General features: G+C 40.1%; 1 protein-coding gene across 2 annotated transcripts in view; it reads left to right on the top strand.

The window, feature by feature from the left end:
* Positions 1-15,439, top strand: part of dgkb (diacylglycerol kinase, beta) — a 66,021-nt gene that overhangs the window by 17,164 nt on the left and 33,418 nt on the right. For both annotated transcript variants that reach the window (XM_020615561.1, XM_020615560.1), the window contains 12 exons: positions 1,735-1,809; positions 2,507-2,626; positions 3,871-3,988; positions 4,510-4,598; positions 4,954-5,070; positions 5,333-5,431; positions 6,276-6,377; positions 8,637-8,710; positions 9,346-9,420; positions 13,118-13,203; positions 13,892-13,981; positions 14,824-14,984. In XM_020615561.1, coding sequence (XP_020471217.1) covers positions 1,735-1,809; positions 2,507-2,626; positions 3,871-3,988; positions 4,510-4,598; positions 4,954-5,070; positions 5,333-5,431; positions 6,276-6,377; positions 8,637-8,710; positions 9,346-9,420; positions 13,118-13,203; positions 13,892-13,981; positions 14,824-14,984 — 1,206 coding nt within the window. The remainder of the gene's footprint in view (positions 1-1,734; positions 1,810-2,506; positions 2,627-3,870; positions 3,989-4,509; positions 4,599-4,953; positions 5,071-5,332; positions 5,432-6,275; positions 6,378-8,636; positions 8,711-9,345; positions 9,421-13,117; positions 13,204-13,891; positions 13,982-14,823; positions 14,985-15,439) is intronic.

Here is a 15,439-nt window from a genome sequence, read left to right as displayed (position 1 = left end):
AGGCGTGTCACCCATTAGTAAAAACATTGTGGAATTATTGTAGAAATTCTATTCTCAGCTGAAGTTGAGAGGCAAATATTTTATTAAAATAATTATACTAACCAACAGATCAATCAGTAGCAATAGTCTAATATATTCAAATTTTATTTGTATAGTGCCACATTACAAAAGTCATCTCAGGACACTTTACAAAGTAAGGTCTAGACCTTACTATTATTATACAGGAAAACCCAACAAATCCCCCTTGAGCAGCACTTGGCGACAGCCAGGAGGAAAAACTGCCTTAAAATGGAAGAAACCTCCGACAGACCCCGGCTCTTGGTGGGCGGCCTTCTGCCTCGACCGGTTGGGGTGAGTGGATAGAGGAGAGACAAAAGAAGAAAAGCAACAGGACACAACAACAAACACTGGTCAGGTTGATGTGGCTGGTGACTGCTTGTCAGAGATGTAGAGGTCCAGGGCCAGGGCAACCTACAGAAAGGTACAGGGAGGGTGATACTATGAGGTCTTTAAGATACAATAGAACCTTGTCATTAAGGGCTTTGTATGTTAGTAGAAGGATTGTAAAATCTATTCTGGATTTTACAGGGAGCCAGTGGAGAGAAGCTAATATGGCAGTGATATGATCTCTCTTGCTTGTTCCTGTCGGTACTCTGGCTGCAGCATTTTGGATGAAGTAGAGGCTATTAATTTTGATTAATTTTTACTCTAATAGTTGTGATTTTATTTGTAAAGAAGCTCATTAAGTCATTGCTGAGGGAATATTAAACTCAACAGCACTGTGGCTCTTTGTCAGCCAGGCTACAGTGCTGAAAAGAAACCTGGGGTTGTTCTTATTTTCATCTATCAGTGATGACTAATATGCAGCTCCGGCACTAGGAAGGTCTTTTTATACATTATTAAACTATCTTTCCAGGCTAGGAAAAACTCTTCTGACTTATAACTCTAGTGCTGTGAAGTGGGTGGTTTTGCATAATTAAAACATTTAACTGAATTGACTTGATCTCGCAAAGTATCAGAATTGTCAAGCAGTAAATAATGCAAACATGTAATCAGTATTTTCCTGTTCTGGATGTGTAATACCTCAAAACATGGTGGGAGTAAATGAGGGGTTGAATGAAAGGAAGGAAGAATAAAACAGGAATATGGGATGTTGGTGTATTTATGAATGAAAGAGCACTAGTGTTTCTGTCCATATGTATAGAAAGTGCGTAGGAGGAATTGGAATTGGTGGGTTAAGAGGGAGAAGGCAAAGGGCGGGGTGGGTGTAGGAGGCTGTGTAGTGTACCCCGTTATTAGTAACCCATTACTGGCTGGGAAAGGGAGAAAAACAGGGTAAGCGAAGCAGAGAGATTAATTTAGTATGACTCCAGTGGTGCTCTGGATTTTATCTGCCTGAACTCTTGATCTCCACTGCTACTAGACATATTAAAGAAGTCCAAAGTGCATCACAGTGATTCAGTCTGCCACTAGATAATGTCACCCCATCCCCCCAAATACTGTCCCCAAAAAAGCAACCACTGTAATTAACCCATCAGCCTTGGAGAGCTTCGTATGCTGCCTTTTGTTTTTCTCTGTGTGGAAGAGTGACACTCCCAACCTGCTATTACACACTGTTTATCAGTCTATTCACGCCACAGACATTTAGTGACATCAACTTGTAAGGCTACAATACACAGAAAGGTAAATACAGTATTTTTGTGCCTGTAATGAATGTCTGTGGTCTCACTGCAGGAGCTGGAGCACATTATCTCCCAGATGATGCATGTGGCAGAGTACCTGGAGTGGGACGTGACTGAGCTGAAACCAGTAAGAAAGACGATATAATCCATCCATCCACTATCAATACTGCTTATCCTGAACAGGGTCATGAGAGAGGCTGGAGCCAATCCCAGCTCACACTGGGCGAGAGGCGGGGTACAGCCTGGACAGGTTGCCAGTCTATCACAGGGCCGACACTTAGACAATCACACACATTCACTCCTAGGGTCAGTTTAGAGTCGCCACTCAACAAGATGCTGTTGTATTATGAATTGAATATACAGTAAAGCAAACGTCTTGGGTCGTTATCATACAAATAATTTAAGACAAAATCTCCAAGTGTGGAACCTCTTGTGAGCAACTTTAACATTAAATGATGATTTGTTTTTTATTTTCTTTTGTCGGTTATAGGGACCTACAACAAAATAAAATGTGCATGATAGATCAAAATGTTTCAAAAAGGAAAAGTTGAGCAATAGTTCTTCTATTTCTGCATTTGATTTTAATACTTTTTCTTTATTTATTGCTAAAAATAAAATTATTTATACAGTATATTTGCATTGCCCATTGTCTTTATTACATATTAGTTAGGCAAATCTTTTTATTTATTATGCTCATTTATTTATCTTTTCATTGATTAATATATATCCTTTGTCACTTCCAGGCTCCAGTTGTCAGTGAGCACTGGCTCCACTACTGAAGTTAAGCTTCTCTTCTTCTTTTTTCATCAATGTTTTTGTTCAAGATCCTCCAGGAAATGATGCAGGAGATCGACTATGACCACGATGGCACCGTGTCACTGGAGGAGTGGATCCAGGGAGGCATGACGACCATCCCGCTGCTGGTCCTGCTGGGCCTGGAGACCGTGAGTCCACACAGGAAACGCACATTTTCTGATGTGCAGTCGGCCACAGAACATGGGAACAACTTGGAAGAAAACGTTTTTCTTGTGCTCGAGGCGAGCATCTTTAAGTAGAAAGAAAGGGCGCCATCTATCCAGTTCTCATAATACACCCATATTTAATGCACACTGTGATGAGGGGTACTTCACTGCTTTTCATTCACCAGCCAAAAAGATGAAGAAATCTTTTCTCGCTTTCTGCAAGTGTAAATTGACTGTATCAGTCTCTTCTTGGGTCGTTTTACCTTGCTTCATCTGATGCCTGCCTGAGTTATGGTAATCACTCTAGAGTCACAAGATTACTTTTACATCTGTTCTCTAATGGCTCACTGTAAATTATCATGGCTCCGAGTGACAGCCAAATTACTAAAATTGAAAATGTGGCACTGAAATGAACTGGTTTATTACCCCTGGATAGGTCAGGCTACTATACTTGATCATCTGAAAAAGACTAGAGCCAGTGAATATGTGCTATTTCACAAACAAAAGGCATCCATCCATTAACTATATACTGTAGCCATTTCCTTAAGGATAAAGAGCCCTCACGGCCCTTTGGCCTTTTACATAGAATAAAATTTGGGAACTTTTCAAACTGCATCAACACATCAGGGATTTTGTACCAACACAGTGTGGTGAATATATATTTACACTTATTAACATGTTTTGCGATATCATCTACAGTAAACCTAACGTCTAAAGGGTTCAGTGTTACTGTGACATCAAGCAAGTCCTAAGTCATTACATGATGCCTCAACATTATTAAACCATTTCCTCCAATTCGTGCATCATCTTATAACATGTGACACATGCCCCTGTGGTTTCCTGACATCCCCATATACTGTATGTGCACCCCTGCTGCAACATGAGTTCATAATACTTCCACTAGATGGAAACATTTGACTAGCTTCGACAGAAATCCCCACCAGATGTCTTTTTTTAAATTTTTTTTTATGAATGAATATTACTGCAAAGCGAAGACAGAAATACCTGCCCTCTGTCTTTATTGGATTTTGACTACATGGCTGCAAGTTCAAAAGTAACAGAACTAAAAATGATTTTGTATACAATTCATCTGACAACCAACAAGCTGACAAATTAATCAGTCACATAATTATCTGATGATTCTCCCACCAGAATATAAAATCATGCAATGAGCAGTCACCGATCTTTCAATCAGTGATTCATTTTCTGTGTTTCTCTCCCCACAGAATGTAAAAGATGATGGGCAGCACGTGTGGAGATTGAAACACTTCAACAAACCAGCCTACTGTAACCTGTGTCTTAACATGCTAATTGGACTGGGGAAGCAGGGTCTCTGCTGCTCGTGTGAGTAACTCGCTGTTAGGGTTTGACAGATTTCTACAGATGGATACAAAACTACGATTCAACATACTGCGTCACTGTTTTCTGTGTTACAGCGCTGATAAAATAACAATCTTATTTTTCACCTGGGCCTAAAATACAGATGTAATTAGTCTTATTTTTAGTCTCCCATGATGGTCTGACTGGACAAAAATGTGAAGAAAAAACAATAAACGGAAAAAAAAAATCACCACAAAATTTTAACTGAGGGGGAAAAATAGAACCAAGCCACTCCAAGACCAAATGAAAAACCTATATATTTTTTTATTTTGAAAGTATAAACTGTGTTTCAGTCCCAAAGGCCATTTTCCTTTGTCTATAAATCCCCCAGTTCTAACTGGCAACACACACCTTCAGTACAGCTTTCTTAGACACACTACCCAAACATGCATGTATGAACTATATGAAAAGTCAGAGTTTCTTTCTTTTGTGCTAGATATTTTCTTATTTGAAAACCTTAAAATGCTCCTTTTTCTTTCCCCTAGTCTGCAAGTACACAGTCCACGAGCGCTGTGTGGCTCGGGCTCCGCTGTCATGCATCAAAACCTATGTCAAGTCCAAGAAAAACACAGAGGTGCATCCAATTGAAGTGTTTACCAGTCGGCACGCATGGATCAGCAACGCTCCATGGAATTTAGGACAAGAGCTTCTCCTTCTTTAATGAAATTAAAGCAACTCAGTGTGCTGCTAAGCATTGATAATTACAAGATAATCCTGGTTTAAAGACACAGATGCAGGCGCCATCATTTGTTTGGCCTCTTTCCTTGCTCGCCTTTTGCCTTTTGTTTCCTTCTGTCTTGTTTTCTTTTCCTCTTGCTTTTTTTAATTGTTGTCACATGTGCTTTTGTATATACCTTGTTTTTCTGCACCAGGTTTTCTTTTCTCACTTCTTTTCCCTCCCTGTATGCTGTCTGTGCCTCTCTCCACAGGCAATGCATCATTTCTGGGTAGAAGGGAACTGCCCCACCAAGTGTGACAAGTGTCACAAAACCATTAAGTGCTACCAAGGCCTGACTGGGCTCCACTGTGTGTGGTGTCAGATCACGGTAAGCCGCCACCCAAGGAGAGGCAGCCACCTCCTCATTATATTCCCACTGCTTCTTGTTGTTTAGGGTTTCATTTTTGCACCTCTGATACCTTACAAGTCATCCCACCAATTTACACCCAGAAAATACTTGTTTGTGGTTGCAAGTTAATACAAAATAAAACAGGCAACGATATGTGATGCACTTATTTATCCACACTTATTTACTTATTTACTTTACTGATACCAGTTTGGTATCTAATAACGGCTGCTACCTCCTCTAGCTCCATAACAAGTGTGCCTCCCATGTGAAACCTGAGTGTGACTGCGGACCCCTGAAGGATCATATCCTGCCCCCCAACTCAATCTGCCCCGTCGTCCTGGTAAGAGCTGACCTCTCGCTGGTCAGCAGACCCGCGGCGGAGTGAGCCTGGCCTCGTTTGACACTGTGATCTGAGGATTCAATCATCAGCCTGTGTTCTCCCACTGAGTTCTGAAATGGCAAAGCTTTATTTGTTCTCATTTTTAGAGTTGATTTCAACATGATACAAGTTTAATAAGAATACAATCTTGCCTAAAATTGCTTTTTAAGATGATCTATTTGTGTAATCTTTTAAATTCTGATAAGAGTTACCCAAACAGGCCACATAAGAACATTGTTACAACCAGATGTGCATAAAGGGTTTTGGAAATACTGAGGTTGTAAGTGCACCAAACAACCAATCAAGACACCAAGAAGTTCTATTTTTAATTATATTTTGATTTATCAGTATTTTATTTTTGGGGTTATTTGTATTTTCTGCAAATTGTATTTAAACTTAGCAGGAAATTCAACATCTGCTTGTATAATTGAGACTAACTGAAATAACTGTCTCATAGCACCAGATTAAATAGTCCAGGCCATTTCTGGATTCACACATTGTATGAAAATTACGCCCAAAGTGATTTATTTTCCAGCCTGATGGTCTAAATGCTGTTTTAAAGCTGTCTTCAGGCTGCCAGAACTGAATTAGTTATAGAGATACTAACTCTGTTGACCTAAAAGTAATCAGAAAAAGTAGTGAGATCACACTCGTTGTTACGGTCCTGGTATCAATAAATGAAATACAAAAAACATAGTCCAGTTAAAATGCATATACTGTAAACTTTAAATTTGTCTCACCATTTTGGAATGAAACTTCATTTATCCAGCCTTTAACAGCCTCATTGTATGACCTTTGACCCCAGGAAAGGCAGTCTACACTGAGGAAAGACTCCAGATCCAGCCAGTCGAGCCGAGGGAAGATGCAGAGAGCCAACTCAGTCACAGTGGACGGCCAAGGACTGCAGGTGTCACTCAGAGCTCGGCGTACCGCTTCAGCATCTTACAGTAGAGATACAGTACAGGAATACTGATAGAGTAGTGCCCCTGTGTACACATGGATCACTTAGATGTAATCTAACTAAATTTAATATAGATCTGTTTTGTTTTATTTTTTCACATATTGTTCTCAGTGAGGCAAAACTGTCAGAAGTGGATTTAAGAAAACATTTCCCTGAAATGTAATGCAGCAACAATGTAGATACATTTTTCAAAGTCAATGTACAATCTGGACACAGTTTATCAGATGTTCACCAGATAAGCAAAAGTTGTAAATGAAGTTAGAACAGCAGTAAGCTTCTGTAAGTCAACTATTTTTGCCGCTATAGTGTCAAGAATCTTGGAGTCACCAAACATAGAGAATTAAAATATTAAAAGGCCAACATGAAACCAATGGAGTAAAAAGAATTTTTAAAATTAGATTTTTTTTAAAAGCTTCTGACTCAGCTGATCTGATACTGAGTAGGAGTTTCTTCCACAGTGTTGGAATTAAAACAATAAAAACCTTTATTCCAACTTGTAAGAACATCTGACTGTCAGATCTCAGGTGTCCTGGAGCAAATGAAGGGGTTATGAGCCAGAGCCAGACCGTGAAGGGATTTAAAAGCAATCAACAGAATCTTAAGTTGAATTTTAAAATGAACAGGGAGCCAGCGTAAGTCGGCCAGGATCTAGTATTTATCTACCAGTTGTAGACAGGTCACCAAAACAGTTATTTTATCGTTGCATCAAAACATTTACCACTGTGTTTTGAGGTGACCCTCAGTACTTGAGCTGTGTGATGGGGCTCTGCTGCTAATCAGTATCATACAACAGAGCCCGGTGCGGCCTGATCCTCTCTGATAATTGTCAGCCAGCGGGCTGGCGATGGAAACCTGCCGCCGTCTGTGGCGACTGCTCGTCTGCATGTGGCTGAGAGAGAAATATGATGAATCATATCCCAGGCAGATCAATCTATGCCTCTTGCCAGCTAACCAGCATAATAATCAAGATTATTATTTATAATTACAGGAAGTAATGGATCACTCTGGACTGGACAGGGAGCTCATTAATTCACCCTGGGCCTGCTGGGATAGCAGACAGGGGGAGTTAAGTGCTTCATCTGTGTCAGGGAGAGCATGGGGCGAGTTGTTGCAGACTGACTGCAGGAAGGGCAGTTCGAACTGCTGCTGCTGGATTATAGCTTGTTTATGTGCAGCTTTGTGTGCTCGTCCTCCGGCACCACGGGCTCCGTCTGTCCACTGCTTAGAAAAACTGCAAAATCTTTTCTCATGTCACACAAGACAAACTACCCTGCCAATTAGGAAGCAGTGACAAATAACTATTACAACTAGTACAGACTGTGAATCATGAGTTCTCAGGTTGAGAGTATTGATTAGATAAGAGATGGGTTGTTTTACTGTGCGGTATATCCAGCGCCGTCTGAAGCCTAAAGTACAGCCTCCAGCTAATGTGGTTAACCCCACAAAAGCTAGAAATAAACCTCAGTATCTGCTAGATGTGGATAAAAACTAGCGCAAAAGCTTGTCTAGTCAGTTCAAAAAAGCATTAATTGATAAGACTGGTTGCCATCAACAATTCCTAAACTTAAAATCACTATAGTTTATCTCAACTCAACCCTGCATCCACTGTCCTGCAGCTGTAAATACTAAATATGGGTTAATCTGCCGCTGAAAATAGTCCCTAACAAGTGCACACGTTGGTCCTGTTTAAGTAATAGTTGCAGTTAATAGTTGTCCACATGTTTTAGAAAATTACTTGCGACCTCTTGTCAAACATTAACATCTTCAGTACAGTAAGTCCATATGCTTAGGGCTGAGTCCACAGACCAGGTAGGGACTAACAGTGTATTTAGAGGTAGACTCGCCCCATGTTAGTTTTCATGGATTTTCTTGACAATAAGAACAATATAGACTAATGTCACCACTATGCTTAAATCCCTGATTAAAGGGAACAATAGTGTAAAGTATTTTTGGAAATTTTGGCTTAAAAATATATTCCCGGTGACTTTATCACCATTAGACATTATAATTAGGTCTGGGCTCAGGCAAAGAAACGGAGAGTGCTTACACCTTAGCCATAACCAGGAAACAGAAAAAGCATCACATGACTGGCACGGCTTGGAAGTGTAGTGAAAATGTCTGTGGGGTATGCCTTAAAAGTGAATTCCTGTGAAGCATCCTGCAGTCTCTAAACGCCAATGTTTTGTTTTGACATCTCTCATTCAGATCACAACAATAGAGGGCACTCATCCTCTGCTAGTGTTTGTCAATCCAAAGAGCGGGGGGAAGCAGGGAGAGAGGTAAGTACACAATCTGTCTCACCATGCTACAAGAGGCCTCTAAAGCCCCTCTCCTCAGTCACAGAAGGAAGGCAGCAGCCGCGTGGCCTGTGGCTGCCAAGTGCTTTAGGCTTAGTCAAAAACACAATAACATTTACCTAAAGCGCCAGTCGCCTCCATTGTCAGCTCACACACACACACACACACACACACTCACACACACACACACACACACACCCTCCTCTCCTCAGACACCCTCTTCGCTGTCATGTCACTGGCTGGTCTCTCTTTTTAACCCAGGGCTAATTGGGTTATTACTGAAACATATTCATTCACTCCTTATTACACCGGCCCTCATTTGTTTAAATTATGAGATCAAAATATGACTTCAGCCAGTTGATATAATGAAATTGAAATTAAAATGAATTAGTCTTTCTAATGGTTTCTCCTCAAGGGGACTTTGGGTATGTCCCACCCCACTGCCCAGGCCACGGCCTTGTCGCACGCTGATCGCAGGCCAGCGTCTCGGCACTTACAGGACAAAGTACTGACATTAATGTATCATTTTAGTCTAATCTATCACATCAGAGTCAGGTGTTTGCCTGGTGAGTGTCTGTTTGTTGTCATGTGATCTCTGTGCATCTTCACTCTTGCAGGATTTACAGAAAGTTCCAGTATCTTCTGAATCCGAGACAAGTGTATAACCTGGCCAAGAATGGACCCATGCCAGGGTATGTACAGGTAGTTCACAATTCTGAGGTGTGGGACGGTTACTCCGATATGTCACTGACTTAGGCCTGGATTTATCAAGCTGCTAACAGTGAAAGCCTTCACTTTACCCACAAATATACAAATAAAAGCTATTTATCAAATCTTACAGCCTGAAGTTAATTAAGTGTAGCTCCTGGATGACTGCAGAAACAGAGGTGAGGTCTGAGAGATGTTGTATGACTGTACACATCATTATTGATGCAGAAGAGGATGAGGGCCACTGGACAAAATTTGTTTCTTTTTTCTCAGAATTCTGAGGGGAAAAAGTCAGAAGTCAAATTTTGTCCAGTGGCCCTCATCCTCTTCCAAACACTGGCCGAGCTTTACACGAGCTTTCACTTTCCATTTCTCTGACATGCCTCCTCTAGCTGCGTGCTACTTGAGGTGTCAAGGACTGCACACAAAAAGAAATTTAACATTAAAATGATGTTTTTACACAATAATGTTAAAGTAAAACAAGGATAAAAAAAAAATACTTGAGAGCTGCTCTTAAGGTCACTGTTACAATTCACCTTACTCTAAGTAGGAGAGAGCTGCCTGAAAAATCTCCTTGAAGAACGCAGTGAAGAACTTTTGTACTTCTACGTGGGCTCTTTACACCATTCTTAGGTGTAAATTTTAGAGGTTTGAGGAATACAGGCCCTGATGTGCATCTTTTGTTTATAGCAAGTGTAATACTGGATATCAAATTATATGCTGTTTAATGAGAAGCTCCGAACTCAAATAGAGATAAATTTTCTCAATACTGCTTCATAGAAGCAGGCTACACACTGCATAGGCTTTTTAAAGTTTTTCTTTTAGAAGATGTTCCAACTGACACATTGCATTCAAAAGTCTCATTAGTCATTTTCTGATATTTAATTTGACTTTAGTTGTTTGCATCAAATAAAGAGGACAGAGGACCAAATGGAGAACAAAAAAATTCAAGTCACAATTCATCTTTTTGCTAGTCAGCCCTATACATATCAGATAATGAGCTTCTGCTTACAAATATCTTGCCGTTTTTTGTTGTTGCTCACATATAATAACCAGCCTCACATGCAAGAGAGACTTTTAGAATTAGAGCTTTCACTCCCAGCACACACCCAAATGAGGTGAGTGCACACATAACGAATCCTGGAGATGACTGGATGATCCTGTAGCCTCAGATGAGCGGTGGCTTCATATGCATAGGCCCATATGTGAACAGAGCGCCAGTGACACCAAGGGCTGACAGATAGAGAGGGGTGAAACCCTCACTATATCACATGTGATCATGCATACAGACGAGCAGCTCACTGCAGGCTGTAGGTGCGGCCAGCCTCGGGTTTCCTATGCTTCACATTTGCGATTAAGAAAATGAATGGATCATTTACATGCATAAGGCTCCTCCATTTCGCTGTTTGCACCCAGCAGTGTTCAGATGCACAGGAATACTCGCCATCGTGCTGCCACGTTGTTTTGCTTTGATTAGAACTGAAAACAGAATCTTTGCGACTTAGAAAATATAAATACATCCATCACATAGAGGGTACAAAAACACACATCAGGTTTGGACTGTCTGTGTGAGGAACTGGCACACATTTCTTGTCACTGATTGTGCCAATGCCTAGTTTTTGTGGAGCAACCTTGTGTCCCCTGTTGTTTCTCTTCTACTGATGGCCCTACACGTGGCCTGAAGCATTACCTGCCTCCCTCTGAACTCAGCCTCTTCTGAGAGCTGAGAACATTCCAGATGACCTTGCCCCTTTGTAACCTTGTTATACTTTGTTAAAGTGTACGCACTGCAGTGCACATTAGTGAGGTGAACGGTCACCGTCGGACACTGCAGGCCGAGGCAGCCGCACACACTGTCAATTAGCTGCCTCACTAATGCAGTTAGAGCAAATTAAGTGTTTTGTTTCTTGGTATTTAAATATCCCCAAAGTTGCCTTTCATGTTTGCAGCCGTCTGTTTTGGTCTAATACGGTTTGTGGTCCCAGTTGGAGTGTAATTGAGCGAATCATTTACCCGCCATACAAGGCTCAGATGCTGGCTCATTCAGTTAAGGCTTTGTTATTGTGAAGGAACGGAAGAAGTTGGACTCAACATTGCCTGTCATGATCCAATTAGCCCTCGAACAGGCAGGCTAGCTCACTGAATGAATAATTGTCAATGCAACGTGTTGTTTTGTGGGATTAGAGAGGGTGTGCAGTGAAGCAGCATGTTGTGGCAGCGGGCTCAAAAATATGCTCATGATCTGCACACTGTGCCTGCATTGTGTGTGCTTGCTTTCTTTTATTGTCAAAGAAGGTGGAGAAAAGCTGAAATGGTTTAACCTTTATTTTTTTAATCTTTTTTAGCAGAATGCAAAGAAAGTCATTTCTTGTGGGATTTGATAATAAAATAAAATGACATGAGCCAACAAAACATGAAAAACCTAGAAAATGAAGAAGCGCCTCAGAATGATGGCAATGCCAAACGTATTTTGCTCCATAAAGCAATGGGACCTCAGAGTAAACACTTCCAGAGCAATCATATTTACAAATAATCTCAATAGACTAAAAATGTACATTGAATATAAAAAGAAAATTCATAGAATTATAGAAAATGTGTGCCAATCTTAACCCTAATATTCTGTTTGGGGCTCTGGGGACTCTTAGTACTTAGACTTTTCCTAACTTTATGAGAATTACTCACAAATGTGGTTTCTGAAGTCTGCCACACAAACCAAATCACTAGTTCAACAGTTTGTCGGGTTTCAAATGCCTCAACTGTAAATCATTAAATATCATACATTTTCTGGATCTGTGATTGCTGTTGACAGTGCTTTCAATGCAAATAGGTCTTCTTAGATCTTTGTTGATGGACCATTAAAACTGTTTGTTCCTAACTGGTAATATAAGTAACCTCCGTGTTAAGACATTGTACATTTTTGTCACACGCACCATACGAACATTTCATTGGCAAATGTACAGTACCAGACTTTCACTGTCATGGAAACACACGATTATGCTTATGGAACGGTCACAGTTTTATTAGGTTTACACACGAAATAATTTGGTTAGCGTTAGACAAAGGCAGTGATTTGGGTTAAAATAACCGCTGTCATAATAAACATGCTGCATTGAATTAAAATTTTAAAACCCATTTTATACAGAAATCAGACACTGTGAGAAAGCTTTGTTTTGACCCAGCCATCCACCACAACTCTTCCAAACACGCACCTGTACGCTCTGTGTATTACGTCATGACTACTGTATGTGGTCACTGTCATTAAATGTACAAACTTGAGACAAGTTGAAGGGTTGTCACTAACTAACTACTTTTCTATATATAGTTGGTCTTAATAAGGGTCAAAGAACAAAATGATTGTTTTACTTTAAGTTTACACTTCTCACACACAACATTGGCTATGATGAGTATGAGGAAGTTTAGTCCTGTGATAATAAAACATAAGGTTTCCACATAGGATTGGCAGTACACGGTATATTCTGGGGTTAATGTCCTCTACAACTGAAAGTCCAATGAGTATAGTGGGAGGATCAAAAAGAAACATCTACAGCATATTAACACTGAGCACAACATTAAAGGTTCACCGGAATACGTGTATGAAGTACAAAACATTTAAAAGTCCAATATATATTTACACCAACTTGTCGTGTGGCACTAATATAGAGTGGACTGTGTTTGTTACAGGTTGAACTTCTTCAGAGATGTTCCTGATTTCAGGGTGTTGACCTGTGGAGGGGATGGCACCGTGGGCTGGATTCTAGACTTCATAGGTACACAGGATGTTCTGCATTTCATATTTGACATTATGATGATGTTATTAAGAATTTGGTTCCTGCACTACTTTCACATTAGCAGTTATTTTTACAAGAATCACAAAATCCCAAACCTCATGTACTTGTACATCACGAGTTTCTGGTAACATACAACATGATAGAAACTAAACACTTCATTTACTTTTTGGTTAAAATTGCATTTGTTTTTATACATTTTCAAAGTCAGCAGCACTCTTGTTGTTTAGCCTGAACTGGTAAAGCATACTTTATGGTTTGTATATAAACACTTTCATTATGCCCGAGCCTGCATATTCAGGGGTGGTAAAATGGGATGATTATGCGAGTTGGAAAACGACATATTAGTCATCATTTGTGGGGGGGAAAAAAATCACCTGGCCGCCTCTATTTGGTCTTGAAGACGTGTTACTTGTTCAGACTCTCAAAAATTGCCTCAATTTTTTATCAATCAAAACAAAGAGATGTAATAACCGCCAGGCAAAATGTGTCTCTTGAAATAGACTGTACAACTGGACATTCATATTGACTTGTAGTTTTACAAGTGGGGCTGCAAAATGGATGTGATGTTGTTTTTTTTGTTTGTTTTTTGCAAGTCTTTGCAGTGACTTGGATTTTTTGGTTGGACTGGGTTTTGCATTGTGCTGTGATATTTGCCTCTGTGCTCCAGATAAGGCCAACCTGGACAGGAACCCCCCTGTGTGTATACTTCCTCTTGGCACTGGCAATGACCTGGCAAGATGTCTGCGATGGGGCGGAGGTAGTGACAGGAAATTGATGCATAACGGAGAAATGCATGTCCTCAATTCAGCTTATTACATCCATAGTTGAAGATAAGTGTATTACGCTATAGCCCAGTGTTAATATCACCAAAACTGTTATTAAAATTGTCTTGTCTTAATGATTTGTTCAGCTAATACTCAAATCCTTCTTCTTTTACAGTCATTTAAAGCAGAATGTTCACCCTGGAGAAGCTGCTACCAAAGAATGTTTGGAATTTTTTATTAAAGTTGATAAATTTTTGTCAGTCCACTGAATGATCCATCATCAATTACACTAAAATTACACCATTAGGGGTTTGATATTTACATCTGTCTAACAAAGCCAGTATTTGTTCAGTAATGCTTTTGAATAAAATAATTTTTAAGACAGAAGTTAAACATTTTTCCTGATTCTTGTCAGAGTAGAAAGTCACTAAAGCAGCATTTAGACCATCATGGACACTACAACTCTTTTTTTGAAATGTACACTATGAGCATTTTTATAGTTAGTTTCTTTTCAAATAGCAATACCAATACCATCTATTCACTGGCAGGACAAAATGTTTAATATACAAGAACTTAACTGTGCTTTACATATAGTTAGTGAACTAAATAGTCATAAAATATGTTAAAAATTGTATTCCTGGTCTCCAAATCCATTTGCTGTAGCGGTGCTTTTGCCAGTGTTGGCCTAAAAAGAAATCAGTAAATCAAGAAGAACTGATCACTGGTAGTTTGTTTGTACTTCTTACCACGAGTCACTTGGAAGCTTCAGCCAAATGACACAAGCTGTCCTTGACCCTCTGTAACATCACACCCATCTCGTATCATTCTTTCTGAGGTTATGAGGGCGAGAGCCTCCTGAAGATCCTGCGGGACATTGAGAACAGCACAGAGGTGATGCTGGATCGCTGGAGGATCGATGTCACACCCACGGACAAGGATGAACGAGGAGACCCGGTGCCTTACAGCATTATAAACAACTACTTCTCTATCGGCGTGGTGAGTCGAGCTTAATCACTGGACTGAGTCACTGCTCATTCAGCACTGAGTCGATTAACTCAATATTATCTCTGTTCTTAACTTATTTTCTCAGGTTCTTTGATTTGAGGTTAATAAAGGTTCAAGGATTTTATTGTCAATTCACCATATGTGCAGGACATACAGAAAATCGAAATACCGTTTCTCTCTCACCTAGTAGTGGGTGACATAACATTTAGGAACTAAAGTAGAATAAAGTAGGATAAAAATAGAATACAATAAGAACTGGATTGACGTAATTAGGATAAATCTAAACGGTACAGCCAATAAGCTGTGACTCAAAACTGAGTACAGTCAGTGACAATAGTGCAAAACAATAACAGGAGATTGTCAGATGGTTCAGCATCACCGGGGCGTTGGTGATGAGGTGCAAATAGCATATGGGGTATACATGGACAGTAGTGCAAATGACGTAA

The sequence above is a fragment of the Monopterus albus genome, unplaced genomic scaffold (genome assembly GCF_001952655.1).
Source record: "Monopterus albus unplaced genomic scaffold, M_albus_1.0 scaffold166.1, whole genome shotgun sequence".
Taxonomy (NCBI): Eukaryota; Metazoa; Chordata; class Actinopteri; order Synbranchiformes; family Synbranchidae; genus Monopterus; species Monopterus albus.
Note: the sequence above shows the minus strand (reverse complement) of the source record. Positions and strands in the feature narration are given on the sequence as shown.